The 14836-nt window shown below is 42.6% G+C and overlaps 1 protein-coding gene across 3 annotated transcripts in view; it reads left to right on the top strand.

Annotated features, from left to right (window-relative positions):
• Positions 1-14836, top strand: part of LOC133640422 (disheveled-associated activator of morphogenesis 1-like) — a 61840-nt gene that overhangs the window by 41892 nt on the left and 5112 nt on the right. For all 3 annotated transcript variants that reach the window (XM_062033825.1, XM_062033824.1, XM_062033826.1), the window contains 6 exons: positions 2999-3105; positions 5577-5665; positions 8039-8207; positions 9771-9878; positions 12875-12935; positions 13011-13145. In XM_062033825.1, coding sequence (XP_061889809.1) covers positions 2999-3105; positions 5577-5665; positions 8039-8207; positions 9771-9878; positions 12875-12935; positions 13011-13145 — 669 coding nt within the window. The remainder of the gene's footprint in view (positions 1-2998; positions 3106-5576; positions 5666-8038; positions 8208-9770; positions 9879-12874; positions 12936-13010; positions 13146-14836) is intronic.

Raw genomic sequence — 14836 nt, 5'->3', positions numbered from 1 at the left:
TTCACTGCTTTTGGGCTTTGTATTTGGATGAAGCCCATTGTGTAATTGTTCTAACTATTGGTATTGTTGTACTATATGGCAACAGACAAACACCTACTTTCCTGGCCTCTAACGCTAGATTTCCACAGGATGCGTAGCAGCAGCGGAACGTCCAGCCACAACAGCAGGCTCCATCTGTGTTCATCCAAGAAAATGTCATTTTCCAGAACGCCACGACCTAGGGTTTCGCATCCCTGTGCAAAAAATACCGTACGCACAGATTCTAAATGTGTCGGTCACCGCAACAAGGCACTTCAATTCAGATAATATATATATATGTATGTAAGGGAGTCGTGCAACAACACAGAAATACTACGGCTTTTTAATACGGCTTACTTGCAAAATAAATTACTCTGTTTTCAAGGCGGATCGTATTTTACACTTTGAAAGGTCCCAATTGGCAAGAAGTCAACTTATTTAAAGTTTTCAGACGTAATTTCACTTCATTAACACGGATGGATGGATGGATGGATGGATGGATGGATAGATGAGTGGATAGATAGATGGGTGGATGGATAGATAGATAGATAGATAGATAGATAAATAGATAGATAGATAGATAGATAGATAGATAGATAGATAGATAGATAGATAGATAGATAGATAGATAGATAGATGGATGGATGGATGGACAGAAAGATAGATAGATTGGTGGATGGATAGATAGATAGATGGGTGGATGGATAGATAGATGGGTGGATGGATAGATAGATGGGTGGATGGATAGATAGATGGATGGATAGCTAGATAGATTGATAGATAGATTGGTGGATGGATAGATAGATGGATAGATAGATGGATAGATAGATGGGTGGATGGATAGATAGATGGGTGGATGGATAGATAGATGGGTGGATGGATAGATAGATGGATAGATAGATGGGTGGATGGATAGATAGATGGATAGATAGATGGGTGGATGGATAGATAGATGGATAGATAGATGGGTGGATGGATAGATGGATAGATAGATGGGTGGATGGATAGATAGATAGATGGGTGGATGGGTAGATAGATGGATGGATAGATGGACAGAAAGATGGATGGATGGATAGATAGATAGATAGATGGATGGATAGATTTGTGGATGGATGGGTGGATAGATGGATAGATAGATAGATAGATAGATAGATAGATAGATAGATAGATAGATAGATAGATAGATAGATAGAATGATGGATAGATGGATAGATGGATGGATGGAATGATGGATAGATGGACAGAAAGATGGATAGATAGATAGATGGATAGATAGATGGATGGAATGATGGACAGAAAGATAGATAGATGGATGGTTAGATGGATGGATGGATAGATTGATAGATGGGTGGATGGATAGATAGATGGATAGATGGACAGAGATAGATAGATGGATAGATAAATGGATGGGTGGATGGATGGATGGATGGATGGATGGATGGATGGATGGATAGATGGACAGAAAGATAGATAGATGGATAGCTAGATGGATGGATGGATGGATAGATGGACAGAAAGATAGATGGATGGATAGCTAGATGGATGGATGGATGGACAGAGATAGATAGATGGATAGATAAATGGATGGGTGGATGGATGGATGGATGGATAGATGGACAGAAAGATAGATAGATGGATAGCTAGATGGATGGATGGATGGATAGATGGACAGAAAGATAGATGGATGGATAGCTAGATGGATGGATAGATGGACAGAAAGATGGATGGATGGATGGATAGATGGACAGAAAGATAGATGGATGGATAGCTAGATGGATGGATAGATGGACAGAAAGATGGATGGATGGATCTATTCATCCCACAATAGGTAACATGCTATTGTTGCAGTGCAGGTGTTTACATACAATAACAGATGTAAAACGCAATTAAAAAAACAACAAAAAAAATAGCAATAAATAATAAGTATTGCGCATTAACAATTGCACTATGCAGAGTAGTGTTGTCTACATACTTATATTCTGGTACCGCTACCAACATGTATTTAGATACTTTTCTAAATAAAGGGGACCACAAAAAAAGTCATTATTGTCTTTATTGTAACAACAAATGTTAGTGTACATGAAACATATGTTTATTATTGTCATTTAGTCCTTAAATAAAATAGTCAACATACTAGACAACTTGTCTTTTAGTAGTAAGTAAACAAACAAAGACTCCTAATTAGTCTATGCAGTAACATATTGTGTCATTTATACACTTATTATTTTGTACACATTATGAGGGACAAACTGTAAAAATTGAGTATTCATCTACTTGTTCATTTACTGTTAATATCTGCTTATTTTGTCTTTTAACATGTTCTATCTACACTTCTGTTAAAATGTAATAATCACTTATTCTTCTCTTCTTTGATACTTTACTTTAGTTTGGGATGATACCACACTTTTAGGTATCGATGCGATACCAAGTAGTTACAGGATCATACATTGGTCATATTCAAAGTCCTCATGTGTCCAGGGACATATTTACTGACTTTATAAACATAATATGAATTTTAAGATTTTGTGACGATAAAAAATATCGATGTAATCATAGTAGTATAGACTAGATACGCTATTGTACTTGGTATCATTACAGTGGATGTCAGGTGTAGATCCACCCATGGCATTTGTTTACATTGTGACGGCGGTGAGCTATTGTATCCTCCTGCGGTGTGTAGTGAAGCATGTTTAGCTATTCCTTGTCCTCCAGTGATAATGATACTTGCAGGAAACTTACTTTATTTGTCACCATGGATACCAGGATTAGTGATTTAGAAGTAGCTAAAACACTGTGGATGGATGTTAGCCGCATGTGTTAAAGCAGCTCTTCCTGAGGGTGTTTCAGTGTTATAACTTCACCTTTATCTTGACTTTTTACACGAAAATGCGTCCATTCTCCCTTTTCTGTCTTTTAGCGATATGCAGTACAGTAAATGATGAATGTATTTATAACTAACGTTCTTGTTTGTGTGTTAAAGCTTCTGAAGTATGTTCCGGACAAAAGTGACATTGAGCTATTGGAGGACCACAAGCATGAAGTGGAGCGTATGGCCAAAGCAGACCGCTTCCTGTATGATATGAGCAGGTACACAACTCATTGGAATGTCTTTGGTTTATGGAAATTAGTTCCTTTATATATTGTATTAAAAAAAAAAAAAAAAAAAAAAAAAAAAAGAGTATATATATATATATATATAGGCGGCACGGTGGAAGAGGGGTTAGTGCGTCTGCCTCACAATACGAAGGTCCTGGGTTCAATCCTGCGCTCGGGATCTTTCTGCGTGGAGTTTGCATGTTCTCCCCGTGACTGCGTGGGTTCCCTGCAGGTACTCTGGCTTCCTCTAACCTCCGAAAACATGCACCTGGGGATAGGCCCCTCCCACCTCCAAAGACATGCACCTGGGGATAGGCCCCGCCCACCTCCAAAGACATGCACCTGGGGATAGGCCCCTCCCACCTCCAAAGACATGCACCTGGGGATAGGCCCCTCCCACCTCCGAAGACATGCACCTGGGGATAGGCCCCTCCCACCTCCAAAGACATGCACCTGGGGATAGGCCCCTCCCACCTCCGAAGACATGCACCTGGGGATAGGCCCCTCCCACCTCCAAAGACATGCACCTGGGGATAGGCCCCTCCCACCTCCAAAGACATGCACCTGGGGATAGGCCCCTCCCACCTCCAAAGACATGCACCTGGGGATAGGCCCCTCCCACCTCCAAAGACATGCAGCTGGGGATAGGCCCCTCCCACCTCCAAAGACATGCACCTGGGGATAGGCCCCTCCCACCTCCAAAGACATGCACCTGGGGATAGGTTGATTGGCAACACTAAATGGTCCCTAGTGTGTGAATGTTGTCTGTCTGTCTGTGTTGGCCCTGCGATGAGGTGGCGACTTGTCCAGGGTGTACGCCGCCTTCCGCCCGAATGCAGCTGAGATAGGCTCCAGCACCCCCCTGCGACCCCGAAAGGGACAAGCGGTAGAAAATGGATGGATGGATGACGCCACAGACAAGAAAATAGATATATGTGTTTGTTAGTTTTAAAATCTGTATTATTATAATTGCTAAATTTGATCTAAAGTCTGCCGTTCTTGAATCCAAGGTTTTCTTTGTTCTAGTATCGATAAACTCAGTCGATTCTCTTTTAAAACAATATTGGATCAATACCTATCTCTTGGAAGGCAAACTTGCGGAGCACAGATTGATATACGTGAAATGTAGTAATATAAATTTAGTAATATAAATCGATATATCTATGTATCGATTAATCGTTATACTCTGTATATATATATATATATAGGTTTCCCTGCTCTTCAGGGGATTTTTCCCTGAAGAGCAGGGTGTGGAGGGGGGCGTGGTCTGCGCGCCTGCTGCAGGAATGGGGTGTGTAAGGACCGGCCTCAAAGCACAACTGGCAGGTGATTGGATTACCCAGCTGGGGTGGATCCTCCAATCACCTGCCATGCTTATCAGCAGCAGCCGGGGCCGAGACACACGAGGGGAGTTCGAGCCAGACGATCCACACGCCCGAGACCAACGCCAAGAGAGACGGAGAGCAGAGCAGCAGCAGGACTGGAAAGTTGCTGAGCAGAGTGCTGTTCTGGCACATATGCCCGAAATAAAGACATTGTTAAACCTGACTACAGGGCTCACGAGAAGGTCTATTTGTGATCAGGAGAACCCACCAGAGGGCAACTTCCACACAGGGAAACCTGCGAAACAGCCCCTGGGTTTTTCCTGACCTAACGTATATTCCTCTCTACCCCGGTATTGAGCACTGTATAACGGATAAACCACAGTAACCTCGACTATATATATATATATATATATATATATATATATATATATATATATATATATATATATATATATATAATCAGAATCAGAATAGTTTTATTGCCATTGTTTGAGAACAGGTTCACAAACTAGGAATTTTTCTTGGTGCAATCGTGCAACATAAAACACATATAACACATATTTGGTAATAAAATGATCTGTAACTGAGCTATCAGATAGACTTAGAAGGAATTCAAGGAGCTGCTGTTAGGAGTTTTTGTTCATTTGCCTGATGGCCGAGGGGAAAAAACTGTTCAGGTGTCGGGAGTATATACATACATATATACATACATACTGTGGTAGTTTATCCTTTGCAGTGTTTATTTGTCTTGGACCACGTATTTTTTTGGGAGGAAAAACACTGCCCTGTTATCAAAAGACAAATATCGACTGCAGAGGACGCTAGTTCTCTGGTTCTTCAAATTAAAACCATCGCATTTCTAAGCACATTTCCACTTTTGTGACCAAGAGAAACAAGGTGTTTCTCTTCAAATTCAATGACTTCTGACCTCACAAATGCTCTTTAATCGGCAACCACTCCCGATATAAAAGTGTGTAAGAACTCTTCCCACGAGAGTCAAATCTGCGATAGCTGCAAAGAACAGATTGGTTGATGTAACAGCCCGGTGATCCAAATGTAGTTATGTCCATATCATCTGTCATCATTACCATTCATGTTTGAGTTGACTTACTCTAATGTGTGATCCTTCCCTTCCAGGATTAACCACTATCAACAGAGACTTTTGTCTCTGTTCTTTAAGAAGACGTTTGCCGAACGAGTGGCCGACATCAAACCTAAAATCAAAGGTATTACAAAATGTTGTGATGAATGGAAGACAAAAATCTTCACACTGTCATGATCCCTCAACAATGTTTTGTATTCTATCCGTTCCAGTGGGTTTTGTTTCATTGTTTCCCTTTTCTGTGCGATGCCATTCGTTACCACCTTACCTTTCTCTCTGGCTCTTGACAAAGGCGGTCACACCTCCTCCCTCTCTGCATCTCCTCTGCCCTCTTCTTGGTCTTCTCTTGTCTTGTCTTAACTTTAAGAGCCTCTCTTTCTGCGCTGTTCTCCGAAATCTAAACATGGAATTGGTAATCTGGACTCTCAACTCCATTGGCAAGATCTTCTCGAGGAGAAGCAGCGGTTGGGGGGGAACGTTTGCTGTTGGATACATGAGGGACTAATTGGAGGAATGGAACGGTGGACGTGGAAGATATCCATCTGTTTGGAACTGTGATAACCTGGCACCTGCTGATTGGATCGAGCTTTGTTTTGGTGGATCGACAAATTTGGAAGACAATGGCAGCTGTATGAGGAGCCCAAAGGCTTGCGTGGGCAGACGGACCGCGGCGATCGAGCTCGGAATTTAACTGAATTACATCTCACAGGCTTTTCAAATGCCAAGCTTGATTAACTGGAAAGACAGAACAGACCATTAGAATCAGATAAACCATTGGAATGTGTCGAGTTGCCCGAAACAACAACAATCCTTATTTACAATTCGACTCCCTCTGCAAATGGCCTTGACCAGGCTGTGCGTAAACATCCCAGTGAGTCTAGCACAGTGGTAGACCTATACATATAACTCACACACACACACTCAAGGACTGCTACACACTGATATGCACACATATCCCAACCCCGCCCCGGACCTTCATCACTGCTTAACCCCCTTGTGGTGTGAAGGTGCATGGAGCAGTGCCAGAGAGCCGAACGTGTTTTCTGTGTCTCGTAACATTTGTTAATATTGTGGCGAGAGTTTTTTACTGGCTCCAAACTGATCTCCCCCCCTCCATTGGAGCATTGTCCGGGATTAACTTTTATTGTACTCACTGCACTGTGCGCTCAGTGTCGTGCACCTAAGGAAAAACTACTTGTGTTCACCTGCTCCTCAGAGCAGAGGATAGGGGGCTGGTGTTTGCTACCGTCCCGAGTAGCAGGTTACAAACAAGTGTTATGCAAATAAATGTGTGAGAAATACAACTGCGTTTTAGGAATTTTTTTTTTTTTCCAATCACCGGCCCATTGGGAAAAACTCCCTGCATTCTTGATTTCCAGTCCGCCACTGATACTGGGGCACAGCTCATTTAACCAGGGGCTCGTGCCAAAAAAGGGAGTGTTCCTGGTGGGTTATCCCGTGATGCCACTGCATCTCCATCCAAGGGGTTCTCTTGAGAGACCGTGCTCAATATAGAGAAAACAAAAGGGATGATTGTGGACTTCCAAAAGTTGCGGCCCGAGCCCGCAATGTGGAGAAAGTGGAGAGCATCAAGTTCCTCAGAGTGAAGATCACACGAGACCACAAATGAAAGAATAACACTCTTAAGATCACAGAACTAGCCAAGCAGAGGCTTTACTTTTTGAGGAAGCTGAAAAGAAACTCTCTACCCACCAGGTTCCTCAGGACCTTCTACAGAGGAGTGGTGGAGAGCATTCTGACATACTGCATCTCTACTTGGTACTCTTGCTGCAGTATGTCAGATGAAAAAGATGTTAACATTTGTGTGGTGTTTTAATATCCCTAGGGAAACACAGTATCGTTTTGTTGTACCAGTTAAAATTAACTTGACTGGACGGTCTAAGACATTTGCATTGCTTCCTCCTCCCACGGCGAGGCCACCGCCTCGTCTGCTGCAGAGACAGATATTCTGTGCGTGCCCTCTGTGCTCGCTGCAGAAGCAGAACTATTTTGACTTGCTGACAAAGCGTGCATCCCGCACTTGTCCTCCTCTTCCTTCTTCGGCTGCTGAGTCATCCGACTCACTGCAGTCCTTCTCGTCTGTTGCAATGGCGCCGGACCCGCACTTGCCCTTCAAGAATGGCTGGTCCTCCACTCCGCCGGCTATACGGGTGGTTAGTTTGTGCTCATCTTTTTCATTCAGCACTACAGTGCCCGACCCACGTCCATTGCCCACCATGCCAGTTGCAGCACCACCACCTGACTTTTCCCCGCTGGTTGCAGGGACTCAGAGCCAAGGTCTGCGGTCATCGCCCCACTTCCCCTCTGGTCTATACAATGGTACCCTCACCTTCCTGATTGATTATCAGAAGACACACATGTCCCTGGTTGTCAATCAGTTTTATTTACCTTTGGTCCACTGCCACTATGCACTTTGTATTGTATCTGTTGGTCAATTTAGAGTCTGTAACAGTGTCTCTTTGTGTTTGTTTTTCAGCTCTATGTCTTGCATCCAGGGAGGTCATGAAGAGCCGAACTCTCCATCAACTGTTAGAGGTGGTTCTAGCCTTCGGGAACTACATGAACAAAGGGCAGCGAGGAAATGCTTATGGATTTAAAGTCTCTAGTCTGAACAAGATTGCTGACACCAAGTCAAGTACTCACAAGTATGGTTAACATTTGAAAGCATGTGCCAATAATCAACTGACTAACTGATTAAATCCTGATATTGCTCATGCTAATGTTATTTGTTGAAACTGATCATTTAACTACCAAGTCGAATCGTATATAGGTCAGGGCTATTAAACTGTCGGCCATGGGGCCTAACCTGGCCTGGGAACTAAAATAGCTCGAAAGTATGGTTCAACAAACTTTGGCGAGAGTATTATTTTTGCAGCAGATTCGTAAATACATGAGAGCATTATGCAAGTGACTTTTGAACAGACATAAACAACGTGGTGTGCCACCAAACCAAATGGCTACTGTGCAGCTAACAGAGTGCAAACTATGTGAGTATGCAAGGAGCCTAGATCTTACCACTAAAAACAGATACGATCAAAAAATTCAAACTATGCACTGGAAACTATCGCTAAACATTTTCAAAAAAGATTTGTCGAGTGATATCTCGGATTATCTGTTGGCCGCGTTCCCAGACATGTCGAACTATCTGGTGCTCCAGACATCATTCCACACGACAAAACAGATGGAAACTTGGAAAAGCATGAAAGTCTACAACTTCTTTGTGAGTGGCTGGGTCAAGGACATTGGTATCAAGGCTTCCCCCGGATTGATTGATTGATTGATTGATTGATTGATTGATTGATTGATTGATTGATTGATTGATTGATTGATTGATTGATTGATTGAGACTTTTATTAGTAGGTTGCACATAAATCATGCATCGTTTTTTGCTCGGGTAAGGTTGCATTTCAAGATTTAACTTCACGTCTGCAGCCGTGTTTGTTTTTCCCCGTCTTTATCGAAATATAACAAAAGGTCTCAACATTGTGTATGTCCTGAAATCTGTGATTTCTGTCTTTGGTAAAAACTTAACTCTTTTAGGTTTTGCTCACATTTGATTTCTCTTATTTAGGCTCGCCCAGTTGGTGGTTTACAGAATACTCATTGCAAAAATGCGTTTTAAGAACTTCGAAACCAGATAAAATACGAATAATATCAAGATATCGGGCGTTCTTGTGCGTTCTGCGACTCGATCTGCTCCCTTGGATTGGAGTGCGTGACACTTTTCTTCTTGTTTTTCGTAAAATCTCGACATTTTTCGCCCTTCTTGGTTGCCTCTCAAGGAACTCTGAGGAAACATTGATCCTTTTCGCGATTTGAACGGTTCCAACTGCCTAAAACAATGCAAGCATAAGGCGTTTTTCTCCAAGAAAGGTAAAATCCCGCCCAGAACGCTACCTACCAGACGTTTGCTGACCCACCACTTCGAATCTCAGATATTAAATGAGACGGACGTGACATCACGTGAATTTAAACTATATTTTATGAATAATCTGTGACTGGCTTGATTGCAGTATAGGACCTTTGTTTTGCCTGACAAAATAATTAAACTAAAATCAAGTGCGAACAATACTGGTTCTCAGGAATTCACACAATAAAAATGTAAGTGAAGAAAGAAGTCCTTAGCTTTCTTGAAATGTGACCACCAAAACCATTTACTTGAATGGTGTGGGTAGTTGTAATAAATGTGTGTAACTGTGCTTTTGCAGAAACTTCAGTCTGCTCAACTACATTGTGAATGTTCTGGAGAGAGCCTTTCCCATGGTGGTGGACCTCAGTGAAGAGTTGCAAAATGTGCCCGAGGCTGCGAAAGTGAAGTAAGTACATACATAAATTGGTGCATGGTTGAATGGTGGCCTTTTAAATACAGCAAGTTTGTAATATTGTTTCAATTCCTTATATCTATTTATCAAAATAGAGCTGTAATATTCAATAGGCACCATCTACTACTCAAGTCTCATTATTAATTTGTTGTATTTGTTTTTGATATTTTAGTATATTGGATACATATTGTCTCTAAAAAAAAAAATTGTAAGCCATAATCATCAAAATTATATCAAAATAAGGCTTGAAAAATATTGAGCTGCATGTTATGTGCCTATGTCAAATATTAGTTTCACCTTGTAAATCTAATTGCTGGAATAAACTAACCTTTGCACGATATTCTGTTATTTGAGTTTCTCCTAAATAAAAATTAATACTTTGATTCAATAAATATGATTTGGATAACATCAGATTGTCTGCCCCGCAGGATGAATTTGAGGACCAGTCATAGACAATTTAGAGTGAAAAGCTAATTTTATTTTCACTCGCATACAAAACATTGTAACTTGGATTGTTTCCCTGGCTTGGAGACTCTCCCGAAGGACAGTGCGGCGAAGACACAACAAACTCCCTACTTGTCTCTCATGGACACACACCTGTTGTTGTTTTCTCATCCCTTCCCCGGAGTTTTCTCTCTCTTTCTACCGTCTCTATCTCAACCATTCCAAAGAGGCAGGACTATTGAATAAACTCTCTTTCACCGTGACAATACATTGAATATAGGGTTGTACGGTATACTGGTACTAGTATAGTACCGCGATACTAATGGTTCATATCTGGTACTATATTTTTAAAATTCACATTATGTTTATAAAGTCAGGACACATAAGGACTTTGAATATGACCAATGTAAGATTCTGTAACTACTTGGTATCAGATCGATGACTAAATGTGTGATATCATCCAAAACTAATGTAAAGTATCAAAGAAGAGAAGAATAAGTGATTATTACATTTTAACAGAAGTGTAGATAGAACATGTTAAAACAGAAAATAAGCAGATATTAACAGTAAATTAACAAGTGGATTAATAATCCATTTTTACAGTTTGTCCCTCATAATGTTGACAACATAATAGAATGATTGTCAGGTTTAAGCAACAAACTATCTATTAGACAGAACAAGAAGCAAGGAATCCCGCAGAGACAGAGTACAATTTTGCCCATGAGGAGAAACGTATGGGGCTGCACACTCAGTTACAGTCTCCCATCACGCTCTAAGGTATAGCCCCCGCGCTCCTCTATTCATTCAGGAGTTCCCTAGTTAACATCGCTGAGGCTGCTTCTAAAGGGAGGGGACACATATTACGCAAGCAGCTCAGTAGACACAATACGTGATTATTCAGAATACAAATGTGCCGAGCCTCGTCATTTCGCCTTGGCTCGGCTTTTGTCCGCGTGCTGTCGCCTTATCTTCGTTGAGGTCCTTGGCCGTTTAGCAGGCTGGAAAACAGAAACTGCTGCTGCGAGGCAACTTGCAGTGGAAGATAGCAAGTGGTGTGCCTTTGCACGGAAATAAAAGTACAGCTTGAGCACAATAGAGAATAACTATAGCAATGGCCTTTAAGCATAAGAGTTGTGTGATAGCTTATATATGATTATTCTAACAATGATAAATGACACACTATGTTACTGCATACGTCAGCAGACTAATTAGGAGTCTTTGTTTGTTTATACATCCATCCATCCATCCATCTTCTTCCGCTTATCCGATGGTTGGGTCGCGGGAGAAGCAGCCTAAGTAAGGAAGCCCAGACTACCCTCTCCCCAGCCACTTCGTCCAGGTCCTCCCGGGGGATCCCGTGGCGTTCCCAGGCCAGCCGGGAGACATAGTCTTCCCAACGTGTCCTGGGTCTTCCCCGTGGCCTCCTACGAGTCGGACGTGCCCGAAACACCTCCCTATGGAGGCGTTCAAGTGGCATCCTGACCAGATGCCCGAACCACCTCATCTGGCTCTTCTCCATGTGGAGGAGCAGCGGCTTTACTTTGAGCTCCTCCCGGATGACAGAGCTTCTCACCCTATCTCTAAGGGAGAGACCCGCCACCCGGCGGAGGAAACTCATTTGGGCCGCTTGTACCCGTGATCTTGTCCTTTCGGTCATAACCCAAAGCTCATGACCATAAGTGAGCATGGGAACGTAGATCGACCGGTAAATTGAGAGCTTTGCCTTCCGGCTCAGCTCCTTCTTCACCACAACGGATCGATACAGCGTCCGCATTACTGAAAACGCCGCACCGATCCGCCTGTCAATCTCACCATCCACTCTTCCCTCACTCGTGAACAAGACTTCGAGGTACTTGAACTCCTCCACTTGGGGCAGGGTCTCCTCCCCAACCCGGAGATGGCACTCCACCCTTTTCCGGGCGAGAACCATGGACTCGGACTTGGAGATGCTGATTCTCATCCCAGTCGCTTCACACTCGGCTGCGAACCGATCCAGTGAGAGCTGAAGATCCTGGCCAGATGAAGCCATCAGGACCACATCATCTGCAAAAAGCAGAGACCTAATCCTGCAGCCACCAAACCGGATCCCCTCAACGCCCTGACGGTGCCTACAAATTCTGTCCATAGAAGTTAAGAACAGAATGGGTGACAAAGGGCAGCCTTGGCGGAGTCCAACCCTCACTGGAAACGGTTTATTTGTTTGTTTACTTACTACTAAAAGACAAGTTGTCTAGTATGTTCACTATTTTATTTAAGGACTAAATGACAATAATAAACATATGTTTCATGTACACTAACATTTTTTGTTGCAGTAAAGACAATAATGACATTTTTTGTGGTCCCTTTTATTCAGAAAAGTATCAAAGTATTGAAATACACTTTTGGTACCAACATATTGGTATGGACACTAAAAGGCAGTATAATTACTGGACATTGTCATTGCTCTCTAGAAGGCTCAGATATCAAAGCTGATCAGATAAGATAATGACTCTGCATCCTTTACTTCATTGACTCATTTTACTCTTCTGTTTATTTCATCTTGTCAGTATGCTGGAATTGGAGAAAGACATCAATAATCTGCGATCTGGCATCCAAAGTGTTGAAGCTGTGAGTAAATTTGTCATTCCCCCCCCCCCCAAAAATAGATTGTTGGTGTGATGCATACTGTCCACTCCTTCACAGGAGCTCCAGTACCAGCGAGCCCAGCCTTCCCTGGGTCCAGATGACAGATTTGTCCCTGTGGTCAGTCAGTTCATGACTGTGGCCTCCCTCAACTTGTCCCATGTCCTCGAGGCTTTCGGTGAGGCAAAGGAACTGGTGAGCAAAATCCGGGTTGCAGTTATTTATACCTACTCAGTGGTTAGAGTGTCCGCCCTGAGATGGGTAGGTTGTGAGTTCAAACCCCCGGCCAAGTCATACCAAAGACTATAAAAACGGGACCCATTACCTCCCTGCTGCTGGAATTGGGAGTTAAATCACCAAAAATGATTCCAGGGCGCGGCACCGCTGCTGCTCACTGCTCCCCTCACCTCCCAGGGGGTGAACAAGGGGATGGGTCAAATGCAAAAGACAAATTTCACCACACCTAGTGTGTGTGTGACTATCATTGGTACTTTAACTTTATTTACGTCAACATGTTCACTTGACTAATGTTTCTTCAACCAATGTTCACCGTTACATATACGGATACTTTTCAGGTATGGTATTACCCAAATTACCGGGCTGTAGAGCGCACGTTTTTAATTATTGTGTGAATGAACCCACTACGCCATGCCGCCCTAATAATAGAATACAAATATAGGAACGTCCTTGATGCGAGGGGAGATGGCAACTCTTGATCTCCTGACTGTGCAGCCATGCTAACATGCTAACCACTCGGCCATTAGAGTTATGTTGATTCAAAATGTCCTTCCATGCATTTCCTATTCTGGTTTCTGTTATTATGGGATACTTAGTTAGGGACCGAGTCCCTTTGGGACAGAGGACCCTATTGTATTTCTAGCGTTTTATTATTATACTGCCGACTCTTTGAGCTGTAATTTGACCCCCTTAACATGCTTCAAAACCCACCAAATTGGACACACACATCAGGACGGGCAAAAATTGCGATCTAATCAAAAAACCAAACCACAAAACTCAAGAAGAAAACACAGACAAAACTGCCTGTAACTCCCAGTAGGAATGTCGTAGAGACATGAAACAAAAACCTCTATGTGGGTCTCACTTAGACCAATATTTCATACACTGACAACCCCCAGCAAAAATCAACAGGAAGTTTGCAATTCCCCCTTCAAAACAAAAGTTGTGTAAAAACAGTCACCTTTTTTCAAACATTATCTCCTCTGAGCGCGTTTGTCGTGTCGGCTTCAAATTAGCACAGGAGAGAGATTGAACCCTTCTGATTAAAATTTGATGAAAGAGTTTTAATTACTGCTCCGGTTTGGATTTTATGTGCCGTCAAAGTCGGTCCCGTCCATCGCTGCTTGCAGCTTTAATTTTTTCTTCTTGCTTTTACTCTGACATTTTTCCAAACAATTATTTTTTCTTTCTCCATTCTGGATCTGGAGTCAAACTCCAGTTCCGCACTGAAAAACGCCATCCTATGTTTTCAGTGCACCCTAAACTTTGCACTATGTGTCCATCCTTAATCTAATTTTGGCTTCCAAAACATGATTGCTGTTTATCAACTCAGTCTGAGACTTCGTAGGAGGACACTCGTTAATCTCAAGTTAAGTGACATTTCAGAAAGTAACTGGGTTAGTGTGAATTAATTTCATAATGTAAACCCTTCCCCCCTTCGGGATGGGCGCATGCACGTCAGTGAGTGTAATAGAAGGGAGATTGCCCGTGTTTTAGCTCAATAGTAGTACGCTGGTCTACCACCCCGATAAGAGCGGGTGGAAAAAACAAGGTAGCCGAGAGAGAGGGAGTACACACTCGCTAGACGAGGCTGTCTGTGATTGAAATCTATGAACACCAATCATTCCATTCCGACGCCAACATCGGGG

This window comes from Entelurus aequoreus, linkage group LG23 (assembly GCF_033978785.1).
Source record: "Entelurus aequoreus isolate RoL-2023_Sb linkage group LG23, RoL_Eaeq_v1.1, whole genome shotgun sequence".
Classification (NCBI taxonomy): Eukaryota; Metazoa; Chordata; class Actinopteri; order Syngnathiformes; family Syngnathidae; genus Entelurus; species Entelurus aequoreus.
Note: the sequence above shows the minus strand (reverse complement) of the source record. Positions and strands in the feature narration are given on the sequence as shown.